Raw genomic sequence first — 15,880 nt, 5'->3', positions numbered from 1 at the left:
GCATTTGATTCAGTCTGGCGGGAAGGGCTGTTATATAAACTTCTTCGGTTAGGTGTGGGAGGAAATTTTTTAAGGCTATTAAAGCTATCTATAAAAACACTAAATATAGCATTAAATTGAGTGCAGGGATTACTCCATATTTCAATTCATGCAGAGGGGTAAAACAAGGATGTAACCTTAGTCCTCAACTATTTAATATTTTTGTTAATGGAATCTGTGATGTTAAAAATTTTGATCCTGTAGATTTAAATGACTTGAAGCTCAATTGTTTGTTATATGCTGATGACTTGCTATTTTCTACAACCCAAGAGGGGTTACAAAAGTGCATTGATGCAGTCCAAAATTACTGTAACAATTGGCATTTAAAAGTAAATATTAACAAAAGCGAAATCATTATTTTTAATAGACTAGGTACGCAGTCCGAAAACGGGGACTTATGTTTTGACCTCGGTGTGTGTGTGCGTGCGTGCGTCTGTGCGTGCGTCCGGACCTGTATCTTAGAAATGCCTGGACCAATCACAATCAAACTTCACACATACATCATACATGATATTATACATATGCACGTCAATTTGTTTCACGATCTAATTCAAGATGGCCGAATGGCGGCCATTTTTGTGCTAAAAATCATCAAAATCAAGCATTTCTCGGCTGTTTACAGATGGATTTTGTTCAAACTTTGTATATACATTAGACATTATAGGACCTTGATGCATATCATTTTGTTTTACGATCTGATTCAAGATGGCCGAATGGCAGCCATTTTTGTGCTAAAAAATTCTAAAAAGCCACCATTTCTCGGCTGTTTACAGATGGATTTTGTTCAAACTTGGTATATACATTAGACATTATGGGACCTTGATGCAAATAATTTTGTTTTTCAGATAAGATTCAAAATGGCCGACTGGCTACCATTTTGTATTAATGAATGTGGTTCTCGTGCCATATCTCTGACTTGCTTTCACTGATTATGTTCAAATTTTAAATATTCATTATACATCATGTCATAGATAGACAGATATATTGGTTTGACTATCCTATTCAAAATGGCCGAATGGTGGTCATTTTTGTGCTAAAAGCCTTATCTCTTAAATGCTTTGACTTGTTATATTTAAATTAAACAAGTTAATATGGACAAGTACTTTGTTTGTCAATCAGATACAAATGTCAATCATCTTAATGTTAAAAAATCATATTCCTGACATGGTTATATTCCAGCTATATTACTATAAACAAAACTATATATCTTAAATTTGATAAGTAACGGGGACTGTGCCATGCATGGCTTGTTATAATTACCTTGGCATTGTTTTTCAAACAAATGGTAAATTTCATAATTGTCACACGCAACGTAATATTACCGTAATTGGTATAGTACTGGTGTGATGGTTCAAATACCAAAATGGCAACAGTAACAAAAAGACTTCCCTGGCGGCGATGATAAAATACGAACACGGAGCCAACAGATGAGGTTTCAACTGGTACTGGTATTATTATACTCTGCAAACATCAAGTACAATAACGCGGTAAAACTCCACTACTCCAATAACTAGATACTTTAAACTCCAATACAATTCAACGAGATCTCTGATCTGATCTCAGTGCTGAACAACTCCCCTATATATACCCATACTGTCTATAAATAGACCATTACATCAGCATACATTATGAGTCTGGAATTTACTACAAATTTCTAGAATGTTCCATTACCTTCTATTGCCTTCTACAGTGTCCTATTACCTATTCAACCAGCTTCTATAAATTCCACCCAGACACAGTACGGTTCTAGAACATTCTCAGTCACACGGAAGTGGTAAACAAGTTGTATGCGACAATAATGCTATGTCTAGGCTACAAGACAAAGCACAGAAAGCACTGTTCAAGATGTACAAAATGCTTTGGATCAGTGAGGAATGTTATTCTGTTAGTCTGGCTAAAAAACTATTTAACTCTATTATCAAACCCACAGCTTTATATGGGGCTGATGTGTGGGGAGGGGTTATGCTGAACATCTACAAGGGGTCTGGTAAAAATAAATGTACAGTTGACAATTGCAATTTTGAAACAAAACTTTTCTCAGATAAATTAATTCCAGAAAAACTTCATATTAAATTCTGTAAAAGAGTTCTGGGTGTGCACAGGAAGGCATCTAATGACCCATGTAGAGGTGAATTAGGTCAATATCCACTTATATTGGATATTTGTGTTTCAGTTATGAAATATTATCAAAGACTAGTATGTAAAAAAACAAAACAATTCTATCATTGATGCAGCCTATGAAGAATCCAAAACTCTTGTGCATGACCCATGGCTTAACTTTATACAAAAATTACTAGTCATAACAGATCTAACTAATTCAGACCCACATCAGAATAATTTTTGTGATATTTTTAAAGAGAAGCTCAAAAGTTTGTACCGTATGAAGTGGAAAAACAATTTGTTGAACAATTGTAAGCTTGACTTTTACAGGTGTGCTAAAGAAAATTTTGAATTTGGACATTATTTGGAAAAAATTAAAAATAAAAATCATAGAATAGCTTATACTAAATTTAGAACTTCTGCACATTTTCTTCCCATTGAATCCGGTAGACATAAAGGCATTTTGAAGGAAAACAGGCTATGTAATCTCCATGAATGCAATGAAGTAGGGGATGAGAAACATTACATTTTATATTGTAATAATTGTCAAATCAAAGAACAAAGATCTAGATTCCTTGCAGCTTTATACATCTATGCCCCAAAGCTGGAAGATTTTAGCATGGATGAATTATTTCCTATTATTGTTTCAAGTAATGATTTCATTCTTAGCATTTTTGCAAAATTTATTTTCTATATTCTTGATATGTTTTAGTACTGTAAGTTTTTGTTGTTCTGAATGTTTTGTTTTGTTATTGTTATTTTTGGACTTTACTCAAGATTTCATTGGTACGTTCCAAATAAAAAATTCTATCTATCTATCTATGTTGAGATGTAGATTTCATTTATATATCTACCAACCATGCTTGCAATCAAATCAGTATTCTATCATGATTCTTTATTGAAATCAAAATTTATATTTCAATGTGAAACTTTGGTTATCTTTCCTGACATTTAAACATGATATATGGAAGTTGTATATTATTCCTATTATTTTTTGTTCAGCTGAGGAAAATAAGAGCTGATATGTTCATATGAAGAAATTAAAAATTAAAAAAGTATTCTTGACCGTTCATGAGTGAGTTGCAGGCTCCACTGAAAATATTTAACATTGTTGTGTTGTCTTCAGATTTTCACAAAAGTTTTAATCAAAAGTGATCTAAAAAGGTACACAGAGTTCCACGAAGGTATGAATTTGTTTATGCTTAGCTACGCTCATGTTACCGGTTCTTTGCATTTGTAAAAATTCATAATCCTCCATGTTTGGAGAATGATTACAGCAGTTGCATTCACGTTAGTCAGGACTCACTTGGGGCCCACTTGGTTCTTGCCAAAATCATGCCCAAACATTCCGGTTCATTCCGACATGTGTTGTGTTTCACTTGACTTTCTATTGGGACCAAGAGCAGATTTTTTGACACATGTCCACTTGATCCTGACTTTTGACACTTGTCAAGATCTGTTACTAGAACACCACTGATATTTATAAATAAGATCGTTGAGCTTCATTCAAATCCAAAAAAGATGTATTGATTGGCTGTAGAAACCGTTAGGTAACCATTACTCGTGCATCCCAAACACATGGTGATTGGTATAGTGGTTTCCAACTATCATTTTAATTCTATAAATATTTTTTATAAAACAAATTCTTGCCCTCATGAAACCTATTGTATATCTCATCCTCAGTCTTTGATTGCTAATGCTTATGTCACAATTGTAACTGGAGAAGCTATGTAAAAATTCTGTAAGTTCTGTTGAAGACTTTCACTCAACATCTTCTACAGAAGTGTCAACAGCGATACAAAAGTTTTGCAATATAGTATCTTTGATAATGTTTTTATTCTCTTTTGAACCTTGTCTCTTAAAAGTACAAAACATAGAATTTTGTTTTTGATATGCATATTTGCATGTACATGTGAAGCTGTCATTTGTAAACAAAAAATGTAGCCTCTATGCACAGTCAGTAAAGAAGATTGTGCAAATCTGTATTACTGCTCATGAAAAAAAAACGTTATGTAACAAGCCATAACTAAATAATAAGTACTGCTATTTAAATCCCGAGAAAAGTAAGTTATATCTTTTGTGTACGTGTATGGTCATAGATGATTATTTGCAAGATGTATTGATTTTACCAGTTTGTAACACTGCATACACTCCTTCAATAATGTTTGTTCTCATTAAAAGTTAAATTAGTGTTGAACCATAGGTCCAAGACAAAATTATGGAGATCAGTGATCAGTAAAAAATTTTAGAAACCAATAAATTGCGATAATCTTCAAAATAATTAGGTGATCAACTTTGTTAATGTAGTAGAGCTTGCCCATGTATGTAGCTTGGGATTTACCGTACTCGACCGCGTTAGCGCCCAGGGGCCTCAACTCTGAAAATCAAGATTTTTTAGGGGTGGGCGCTTACCCGAGCACCCCTCTTGAAAAAGAGTGCAAATGAAAATTTTGATTCATCAAGTCACAGATTACGTCTTTGGGGGAAAATCAAATTACAAAATTAGTTGAGTCGTCATTGATTTTCACAATGAAGAAACAAAAATGATCACAAAAAATATGCATATTTTATTACAATATTAATTACGTACCACCAAAATTTACGAAATTAAAAATATTTGAGTCTGTTGAAACACAGTCGAAGTCAAAATTCTCATATTATCTCCACTGACGAAGGTGTTGGTACGCAAACTCTCGATGAAAATCACTTTCCGTCATGATGCATTTGCAGATTTGACCTGAAGCAGCGTCATTTGACCTAATGGGTCAAGTTGGTTATTAACCAATCAGAATGCTGTGTTGTACTGATGCAATTCTTTGGAAATTCACTACTTTCCGGTAACGCAATGCGGAAGTGAATTATCGATGTCGAAGTACGATCTCAGCGAATAAACGACATGGTTTTTCAAAAAAACTAGTAACTAGCCATTTTTGAGAGGTAAACTGAATATGGCATAAAATATTTACCGCATTTTACTTGTATTAACAGGTCATTGTTGAAGCCACGCTGTATTATATAAAAATGATTACCAAGATTCGTTACGCAAGACCAAGTTTTAAATTAGTTGCATTTTGAAGGGGTGGGCGCTTTGCCGAATGTGACCCCAAATATAAAAATTGTGCAAAAGTAGGGGTGGGCGCTAACGCGGACGAGTACGGTAAATAAACAAGGGACTTGTGACTCTTGTAGATGCCCTCTTGTAACACCAGTGATGATTGTCACTGGTCTGGGTTCAGTGTGTGATGCAATGATTGACAGGTTCATTAATATTCCACTAATCAGCGTTAACTCATCGATTGAAACGCACGCTTGCACTTCACATTATTTTTTAAATTATTTATGATAGCATAGCAAGACTAAATGTAGTAGGTTATACATCGCTTTGAGAATACGAGTGGTCGTTGATGTGTACATTTTTGGACACGATATTTATGTGAGTTTTGGTTTATCAAATCACTGAGATTCTGAACTCAATTTAATGGCATGCATGCATCTTCTGCCCATATACAATGCAAATGCATTCCTTGTTCTCGGTGACAGTTGTGAAGCTTGTTTTTTTTTTGTCGGCGTGATCGCTTGTCCACTATTCACTGCCATCTTGAAGAATGTTAACTTATATGTATGCATGCTCGGCCAAACAAATTTGTGACGTCATTGAAATGCTCATTAATATTAATAGCAAGGTCGCAAGTCTTCTTTTTATTTCGTGGTAACCGAGCTTGCGCCATTTATGTACTCCCATATTTTATTTTATTAAAAAAACACCAATCAAAATAAAGAAGAGACTGTATGTACACTGTAAGTCTACCTTCCTTACTTCTCATTTACTGTCAGTGTTAGGAATATTATTGTAAGGATCCTGATTCAAAATGGAATGTTATCATGTTGAAATTGCTTGTTGACTGCTGGGGAGAGAAGTTTTTAAAAAAAAAAATTCTTTGCGACTGTGCAGATGACGCGAAAATGTTGTGGCCTCTGATTTTCCTTCTTTTTACATTTATTTTGTTTATAAAATATGAATTTCATTTTACCAAATTTCATAATTAAGATCACCATATCAATGTATGTGTTTCATTTGCAAGTAAATTAGCAACTTTGGTCACAACAAGTCTCTGAGCATCACTTACGCATACTAATGAAGGCACACTATTCACTATATGGTAAATATATAAAGTTTTATTTACTTTTTGTCTCTGTCCCAGATTCTCTTTTCTGAAGATGACAGAAGGGGTTAATGCTGATGGATTTCATGGGAATGTTGATTCCTTGGCAAACACTGGTATAAGTAGCATCTCTGATGGTGTTATTAGTTCGTCCCCTAGTGTGGTTGTGCAGAGAGTTGATTCTGATATTCCAACATGGAATTTAACTGCTGCTGATGCGCTTGAGGTGAGTTGGTATTGCTTTGTGTTTTAACTACATATTTTACCTAAGTTGATATAACAGATCTGTTCTTGAGGTCAGCCTCTGTTACTGTTTTTACTCTACTGTCTTCAAAAGTGATACAACAGATCTGTTCTTGTGGTGAGTCACTGTAACTGTTTTAACTCTACTGTCTTCAAAGGTGATACAACAGATCAGTTTTTGTAGTGAGTCACTGTAACTGTTTTAGCTCTACTGTCTTCAAAAGTGATACAACAGATCAGTTTTTGTAGTGAGTCACTGTAACTGTTTTAACTCTACTGTCTTCAAAAGTGATACAACAGATCAGTTTTTGTAGTGAGTCACTGTAACTGTTTTAACTCTACTGTCTTCAAAAGTGATACAACAGATCTGTTCTTGTGGTGAGTCACTGTAACTGTTTTAACTCTACTGTCTTCAAAGGTGATACAACAGATCAGTTTTTGTAGTGAGTCACTGTAACTGTTTTAACTCTACTGTCTTCAAAGGTGATACAACAGATCAGTTTTTGTAGTGAGTCACTGTTACTGTTTTAGCTCTACTGTCTTCAAAGGTGATACAACAGATCAGTTTTTGTAGTGAGTCACTGTAACTGTTTTAACTCTACTGTCTTCAAAGGTAATACAACAGATCTGTTCTCGAGTTGAGTCACTGTAACTGTTAACTCTACTGTCTTCAAAGGTGATACAACAGATCAGTTTTTGTAGTGAGTCACTGTAACTGTTTTAGCTCTACTGTCTTCAAAGGTGATACAACAGATCAGTTTTTGTAGTGAGTCACTGTTACTGTTTTAGCTCTTCTGTCTTCAAAGGTGATACAACAGATCAGTTTTTGTAGTGAGTCACTGTTACTGTTTTAGCTCTTCTGTCTTCAAAGGTGATACAACAGATCAGTTTTTGTAGTGAGTCACTGTAACTGTTTTAGCTCTTCTGTCTTCAAAGGTGATACAACAGATCAGTTTTTGTAGTGAGTCACTGTAACTGTTTTAGCTCTTCTGTCTTCAAAGGTGATACAACAAATCAGTTTTTGTAGTGAGTCACTGTAACTGTTTTAGCTCTTCTGTCTTCAAAGGTGATACAACAGATCAGTTTTTGTAGTGAGTCACTGTAACTGTTTTAACTCTACTGTCTTCAAAGGTGATACAACAAATCAGTTTTTGTAGTGAGTCACTGTAACTGTTTTAACTCTGTCTTCAAAGGTGATACAACTGATCAGTTTTTGTAGTGAGTCACTGTAACTGTTTTAACTCTACTGTCTTCAAAGGTGATACAACAAATCAGTTTTTGTAGTGAGTCACTGTAACTGTTTTAACTCTGTCTTCAAAGGTGATACAACAGATCAGTTTTTGTAGTGAGTCACTGTAACTGTTTTAGCTCTACTGTCTTCAAAGGTGATACAACAGATCAGTTTTTGTAGTGAGTCACTGTAACTGTTTTAGCTCTTCTGTCTTCAAAGGTGATACAACAGATCAGTTTTTGTAGTGAGTCACTGTAACTGTTTTAACTCTGTCTTCAAAGGTGATACAACAGATCAGTTTTTGTAGTGAGTCACTGTTACTGTTTTAGCTCTTCTGTCTTCAAAGGTGATACAACAGATCAGTTTTTGTAGTGAGTCACTGTAACTGTTTTAGCTCTACTGTCTTCAAAGGTGATACAACAGATCAGTTTTTGTAGTGAGTCACTGTAACTGTTTTAACTCTACTGTCTTCAAAGGTGATACAACAGATCTTTTCTTGAAGTGAGTCATTGTTACTGTTTTAGCTCTACTGTCATCATCATCTACTGTCATGTGTTTAGTTCAGTAAATCCACACATCTCTGTCTTTATACTGAGTGTAAATCACTACATATGCAGTGTCATCACTTCAGATGTAATGTAACTTGTATACTGGTGTTGTAAATCCGCTTAATTGAAGTTGAGAAGTCTGAAGTTGGCAAGGGGATAGAGTTCTTCCTTGAAAAAGTTGGACAATGGTTTGGTTCAAACCCATGACCTTGACCAGTACAGGTAGAGCCTCTTGAGTTATTGAGGTTCAATCAAGGTTTTCTGCAAATAAACGCAGATCGGTCATATCAATGTCATGCTGTATGGTTTGAATTATTCATGAGCTAATGACAATAGGTACAATAGTCATTTCGTATTTATTGTCAATTGACCTCCTTTCAGCAGTTTGCTGAATCTTCTGATTTTACCATTTTTCGTGCTATCAGTCAATTAGTGAATATGTGTGGTTAACAAATGAATTAGTGAATATGTGTGGTTAACAAATGAATTAGTGAATATGTGTGGTTAACAAATGAATTAGTGAATATGTGTGGTTAACAAATGGATTAGTGAATGTGTGTGGTTAACAAATGAATTAGTGAATATGTGTGGTTAACAAATGTATTAGTGAATGTGTGTGGTTAACAAATGAATTAGTGAATGTGTGTGGTTAACAAATGTATTAGTGAATGTGTGTGGTTAACAAATGAATTAGTGAATGTGTGGTTAACAAATGAATTAGTGAATGTGTGTGGTTAACAAATGATTTAGTGAATGTGTGTGGTTAACAAATGTATTAGTGAATGTGTGTGGTTAACAAATGAATTAGTGAATGTGTGGTTAACAAATGAATTAGTGAATGTGTGTGGTTAACAAATGAATTAGGTAACATGTGTGGTTAACAAATGAATTAGTGAATGTGTGTGGTTAACAAATGAATTAGTGAATGTGTAGTTAACAAATGAATTAGTGAATGTGTGTGGTTAACAAATGAATTAGTGAATGTGTGTGGTTAACAAATGAATTAGTGAATGTGTGGTTAACAAATGAATTAGTGAATGTGTGTGGTTAACAAATGAATTAGTGAATGTGTGGTTAACAAATGAATTAGTGAATGTGTGTGGTTAACAAATGAATTAGTGAATGTGTGTGGTTAACAAATGAATTAGTGAATGTTTGGTTAACAAATGTATTAGTGAATGTGTGTGGTTAACAAATGAATTAGTGAATGTGTGTGGTTAACAAATGAATTAGTGAATGTGTGGTTAACAAATGAATTAGTGAATGTGTGTGGTTAACAAATGAACTAGTGAATATGTGTGGTTAACAAATGAATTAGTGAATGTGTGTGGTTAACAAATGAATTAGTGAATGTGTGGTTAACAAATGAATTAGTGAATGTGTGTGGTTAACAAATGAACTAGTGAATATGTGTGGTTAACAAATGAATTAGTGAATGTGTGTGGTTAACAAATGAATTAGTGAATGTGTGTGGTTAACAAATGTATTAGTGAATGTGTGTGGTTAACAAATGAATTAGTGAATGTGTGTGGTTAACAAATGAATTAGTGAATGTGTGGTTAACAAATGTATTAGTGAATGTGTGTGGTTAACAAATGAATTAGTGAATGTGTGTGGTTAACAAATGAATTAGTGAATGTGTGTGGTTAACAAATGAATTAGTGAATGTGTGGTTAACAAATGAATTAGTGAATGTGTGTGGTTAACAAATGAATTAGTGCATATGTGTGGTTAACAAATGAATTAGTGAATGTGTGTGGTTAACAAATGAATTAGTGAATATGTGTGGTTAACAAATGAATTAGTGAATATGTGTGGTTAACAAAATGAATTAGGTATTATGTGTGTAGAACAAATGCGTAACAAAACAGATGAATAGTGGATGCCTGTGATTACATGATATTAAATATTGAATAATGTGTTGTCAACAAATGAACTAGTGAATGATAATTTGACTACATTATCTCTTGCAGAGTAAAGAAAGCCATCCATATTTAGATATTTCAACGGAACCGCTGCTCGCTGATGATCCTCTAAAACAGATTGATGTATTAAACACTCCACCTAAACAAATGGACCCAGCTAAGAACATGTTGAGAGATGAAAATCCAATGTTAAGTGGGGCTATCAATGAGAATTCTAGTGATTTACTTTTAGGAGGAGACATTTCTTTAAAATTTGGTTTACCAAGCATGTTTGAAGGTACTGGAGATGGTCTGAATTCTGGTTTACTGGATGACAATATCCTGCAAGACGGGAGCTTAGAGATGAAAGAGGCCAGTTATGTAAATTATGGTGATGCTGTGACAGGGGAGGATCACCAACCTGAGAGTGTGAAAAAGTGGAGAGGATCACCGAGAAAAGCCAGTGAGGCACACGCTACTAAGTTGGATTCTGGGTCAGATGTAGAGAGACGAGTGATGCGGAAGAGCACTCTACAGCAAAGAGAGAGAGGGCCAGAAAGTACAAAATCTCCCTCAAAACAGATAAAGGGTAAAGAAGGACCTGCAGCTACAGCTGTAAAATCTCAAGTTAGTTGGGAAAGTGGCAATGCACCACCGAGACGAACTCTGAAAACTTACTCAAAGAGTGATAGAGCTGCGGCAAAAATGAAAAAGAAGCAATCATCCTCAGACTCAGAAGAGGAGTTAGAAGAGAGGACTTTAAAGCAGATACAAGAAGAGATGAGGCAAAAAGTAAAGGAAGCCAAACAAGAAATCAAACTTAAAGATACTGATGTGAAAAAACACCGGCATGGTTCTCATCCTGGGAAGGAACCAGGACCCAAACAATCTGTTAGGAAAAGGCGGTTTAGTGAAAGCGATAAATATCATAAACCAGAAAACCAGACTCACCAAAGTGAGAAAAAACAGAGTGGAAATGAAAAAACAAATGACCACACAAACGAGAAACATCCTGGCCAACATGAAAAACATGTTAAACAAGATCAGCATGATTCTCATAAGTCACATAAACATGAAATAAAGAGGCAGTGTTCAGTGCCTAATGAACCCATTTTGTTCACTCCTGATATTGTGATGAAATCAGGAAAGGGAGAAACACCAGAAATAAACAGTGAAAATCAGATTAAAAAAATAGATGACAAACGAAAATCTGGAGATCGAAGAAACGAAGAAAAGAAGACTAGTCACAAAGGTAAGAGGGTTGAACAAATAAAGGGTTGGTGAACTTTCCTTTCAAAGTGGATAGATACCCTAGCCAAAACAATTAGTTATCAATCAATTTTGTCGTACTTACATTTACAACTGTTTCTAATTCCCAAAATTCATTTACAGGGACTTTCACTGTCTGAAATTTGATATATTCACAAAATGCAACGTTTTAGATTAAAATGGAATCACATCCAATTATAGCCTTAAAACATTAGCAATACTGAGGTGCCATTAAATTCATTTAATACATACACAGCATTGACCACCTAAGAACACACTTTTTTTGAATTAGAGATATATCAAAGAAACTAATGCAAAAAACATGTTTATTTTGATCTTCATACATAGCTTACTTTCACTGTCTTCCAAGTTCTATATCCAACACAAATGACCAGTCGATCTATCGTCAGGGATTGAAATAGAATATTTTCCCTGCATGCATAGTGTGCATGTTGAATTTGAAATTTACCTGCACTAACTTGTTGTGAAATGCACCATTTTTAAAGTTTAAACAAGTCATTGTCAATGACACGTCCCCGTTCCGTTCATATTTGAGTGACATATACATTCAAAGCAGATCATGACCGAAATGCACCTGCATATGTACAACACATTGTACTAAATCTGAACAAAATCCATCCATGCATGACTGAGATGCGGTTCCGGAATTGTGAAAATACGTGATTTTGATGCATTTTCGGCCTTAAAATGGTCATCATTCTGCTATTGTTAAGCGGACCATGAAACAAATGCACATATCTATTTGTGACATGATGTACCATGTGTGTGTGAAGTTTGAACTTGATCAATCCAGACATGTCTTGGATAAGGATCCAGAACTGAATTCTTTAAAACAAAATGGCCGCCAGTCGGCCATTTCAAACTTGATCCGAAAAAAAAAAAGACATGCATCAAGGTCCTATTATGTTTAATGTATGTACCAAATTTGAACAAAATCCGTCCATGCATAACTGAGATCTGGGTTCGGAATGGTGAAAATGTGCGATTTCAATGCATTTTCGGCCTTAAAGAGGCCGCCATTTGGCTATCGTTAATGAGATCATGAAACAAATGCAAATACATATTTGTGACATGATGTACCTTGTGTGTGTGAAGTTTGAACTTGATCAATCCAGACATGTCTCGGATACGGATCCAGAACTGAATTCTTCAAAACAAAATGGCCACCAGTCGGCCATTTCGAACTTGACCCGAAAAAAAAATGATGTGCATCAAGGTCCTATTATGTTTAATGTATGTACCAAATTTGAACGAAATCCGTCCATGCATAACTGAGATCCGGGTCCGGAATGGTGAAAATGTGTGATTTTGATGCATTTTCGGACTTAAAATGGCCGCTATTCGGCTATCGTTAATCGGATCATGAAAAAAATGCATGTGCATATGTCCCATATAATGTGTGATGTATGAGTGAAGTTTGAACTTAATTGGTCCATGCATGTTCGAGATACAGGTGATCACGGACGCACGCACGGACGCACACAGGGCAAAACATAAGTCCCCGTTTTCGGACTACGTCCGAACGGGGACTAATAAAATTTACGGGTTCTCGATTGATGCAATCCTGAACGAATTTGATTTTTTTTAGTTGTCTCACAATGTTGGTTGAACTTAATTTAGGCTTAGTCAATATAATGACAAAATGGTGTGTTAATTTCTACATGCACAGCGTGCACATTATATTTTGAGTTTACTTGCACGAGCTAATAATCTATGTGCATAGTGCAGTGTGCACCAGGGTATTTCGATCCCTGATCGTATAATGAAAGGTACTATGATGACGTCAGCTAGTAATTTTTCTACCACATGTGCCCATAAATACCTTTATCGTGTATAATATACCCCTCATTATAAGTAAACATGCTTCACATTTGTTGTCCAAACTGGGAGGGGGTTGGGGTGGTTATTGGTATAAATTCTAGTAGATTCCACAAGGAATGAATTAATGGAATCATAAAAGGTTTTAAGATGCAATATCAATAAAAACAAGGTAGCCAAAGTGAATTATATTTTTTTTTTTATTTAGCCAGAATTCATCAGATTGAAGATTTATATTGCCCACTTCTACTTGTATACAGGCTTGTGCCTATTTACTGACTTGGAAAAGACAACACAACTTAAGCATACACTGAATGTACATGGCAGCACACCCTAGTATTCATTTGATGAAACATAGTAATACGCATGTGTAGTGAGTGTTATTGTACCAAAACATGTGCATCAGAAAATGTTATTTTGCTAAACCCATAGTCGTGTTCCACAAAAACTGCGATTTTTGATAAATCATAGTCCAGTATGTCATCTAAGTCATTATGACACGCCACTTGAGACTTTTCGTGAAAGAAAAATCACATAGTGATCTTGACAAAAAACAACTATAATTAAGGATTTGGAAATTTTGTAAAATACAATTCAAAGGAAATTATAAATAATGACATTTTAGTTTGTGCATACAATTTTTATTTATCTTGGAGGCCTCAATAAATTTGACCAAATTTTTTGGGATTCCATTTTGACTTAAGATCCAGACAAAATCAAAATCAGTTCTGTGAGAAGGTACATTATCAGATAAGATATTACATGGTCTCATCTATTTTGCATCTTTAAGTAAGTTGATGTGAATGTTATTGTAAAAATTGATAAACACTTTGTTGTCAAAGATGCACATGTTTATATACTTTTGGAGTAGAATAGAGGCTTGTTGAAGTCTGCATTTATTGCATTTTAAAGCTGGCAATCATGTTCCCTGTAAAAGAGGGTTCTCATCTTTGTTTTTGTGGTAAGTATTTAGCTTTACATCTCTACAATTTGTACTGTAAGATGAGAAAGTGATGACTCCAAACTTAACTATGCAGACTTACAAGGCTTCTAATCTAGTTTCAAATCCATTCCAAGAAAAAACATTCTTTATCTTGCAGCACAGGAAATGTTCTGGTGTTTACAGGGTTAACTCGTAGTTTGTCGGCGTTAATAACGCACCAGTAACAATAATAATATAGCATTTGAAATATTATGAACAAATCATTAAAAAGTAAATAAATTTGACAATGTATATGCATTTCTAATTACCCGGTATCTCTGCTGAATTAGTCACTTACTTTATAACACTGACTGGAGTACAGGCCAGGCTTCTTTTAAAAGCTGATGTTGTCATTGCATTCATGTACATGTACAGCAGAAAAGAATGAATGCTAATTAGGATGCAAAGCAGATGTTAATTAGATGGGTGACCTTGAGGTCAATCTGGTGCATATTATGGGATGTTTTCAGTTCTATGGCTGGTTGAATAGCAGGTTAGTGTTTGTGAATGGGGCTTTAATGTTATTGTGGGGAGGGGGTTCTGATCTCGGCCTACTTTGCCTCATTCAGAGTTGTCCATAGGGGGGAGCTATAATTGAGGGGGAAGCAACCAGCCTTTGTGTGTTATGTTGCTTGTTTCTTCCATACTGGTGAGTATAGGCGTATGTTTTGTTAATTCTGAAATACATACTGTATGTGGACTTGATGAGAGATTTAATTTAATGTTTTGTAACACCAAATTTAATTGGTTGGTTTCCTTACTATAATTGTAAAACATTTTTCAATTGGTTCATTCTTTTGGAAGATATGACCTTTATGCAGGGTTTTATCTAGTACATATCTGATTTGAGTGTGTTTTCACTGTGATTTGTAATGCTCCCTTAAATCAAATCAAATACAACCCAATATATCCACTCTCACAATAACACTGGTGTTTTTATATACATGTGTTTATGTATACGCCCACCACTTCTATGTGTTTATGTGCAATGGCATCCATTGTCTGTACCACTAACTACTGGATTGTGACATGTGCCTCTATCTCCATGTTGTCTCATGGTTACATGGTGATAGAGGCACATGTAGTGGAAGCATAGGTCATAGTTGAATACAATACGTGTATTTATATTGTACTTTAGGGTTTCCTATTTAAAAACTGGTGCATATTGTATAATATAAATGTTTCTAGGGTGAAGAGCAAAATATGCTTTGCTCAATGAGTGTAACATGTTAATGTATTGGTAAGCATTCTATGAATAACTAAATATTTCACCCCCACTTGATAAATATGTGACCTCTTGTTCAACCCAGTAGTGAACCAGGGCTTGGTAATTCTGATTTGATTCTCTGTTCAACAGATCATTAGGCATTCCTAGGGTGAAAATAATATTAGCCAAATTGCATGTTCCCATAGAAGCTATATATAATATAATACAATAATAATAATAGGAATTTTTGTGAAGCATTGGTTGTATTCTGAGAATTGCTCTGCAGAATGCAGTAAAGCGAGTGATTAGGCGAGCTGTTTCAATCACAAGAGTGATAATTAACGTGGATCATGAT

At 34.8% G+C, this 15,880-nt stretch overlaps 1 protein-coding gene across 3 annotated transcripts in view; it reads left to right on the top strand.

Annotated features, from left to right (window-relative positions):
• LOC100371354 (uncharacterized) overlaps positions 1-15,880 on the top strand; it is a 48,993-nt gene that overhangs the window by 1,495 nt on the left and 31,618 nt on the right. For all 3 annotated transcript variants that reach the window (XM_085507807.1, XM_085507808.1, XM_006813378.3), the window contains 2 exons: positions 6,342-6,528; positions 10,298-11,480. In XM_085507807.1, the coding sequence (XP_085363933.1) occupies positions 6,358-6,528; positions 10,298-11,480 (1,354 nt within the window). In that variant the 5' untranslated portion in view covers positions 6,342-6,357. The remainder of the gene's footprint in view (positions 1-6,341; positions 6,529-10,297; positions 11,481-15,880) is intronic.

This window comes from Saccoglossus kowalevskii, chromosome 14 (assembly GCF_978046115.1).
Source record: "Saccoglossus kowalevskii chromosome 14, keSacKowa6.1, whole genome shotgun sequence".
Lineage (NCBI taxonomy): Eukaryota > Metazoa > Hemichordata > Enteropneusta > Harrimaniidae > Saccoglossus > Saccoglossus kowalevskii.
This window is presented reverse-complemented; position numbering and strand designations above follow the sequence as displayed.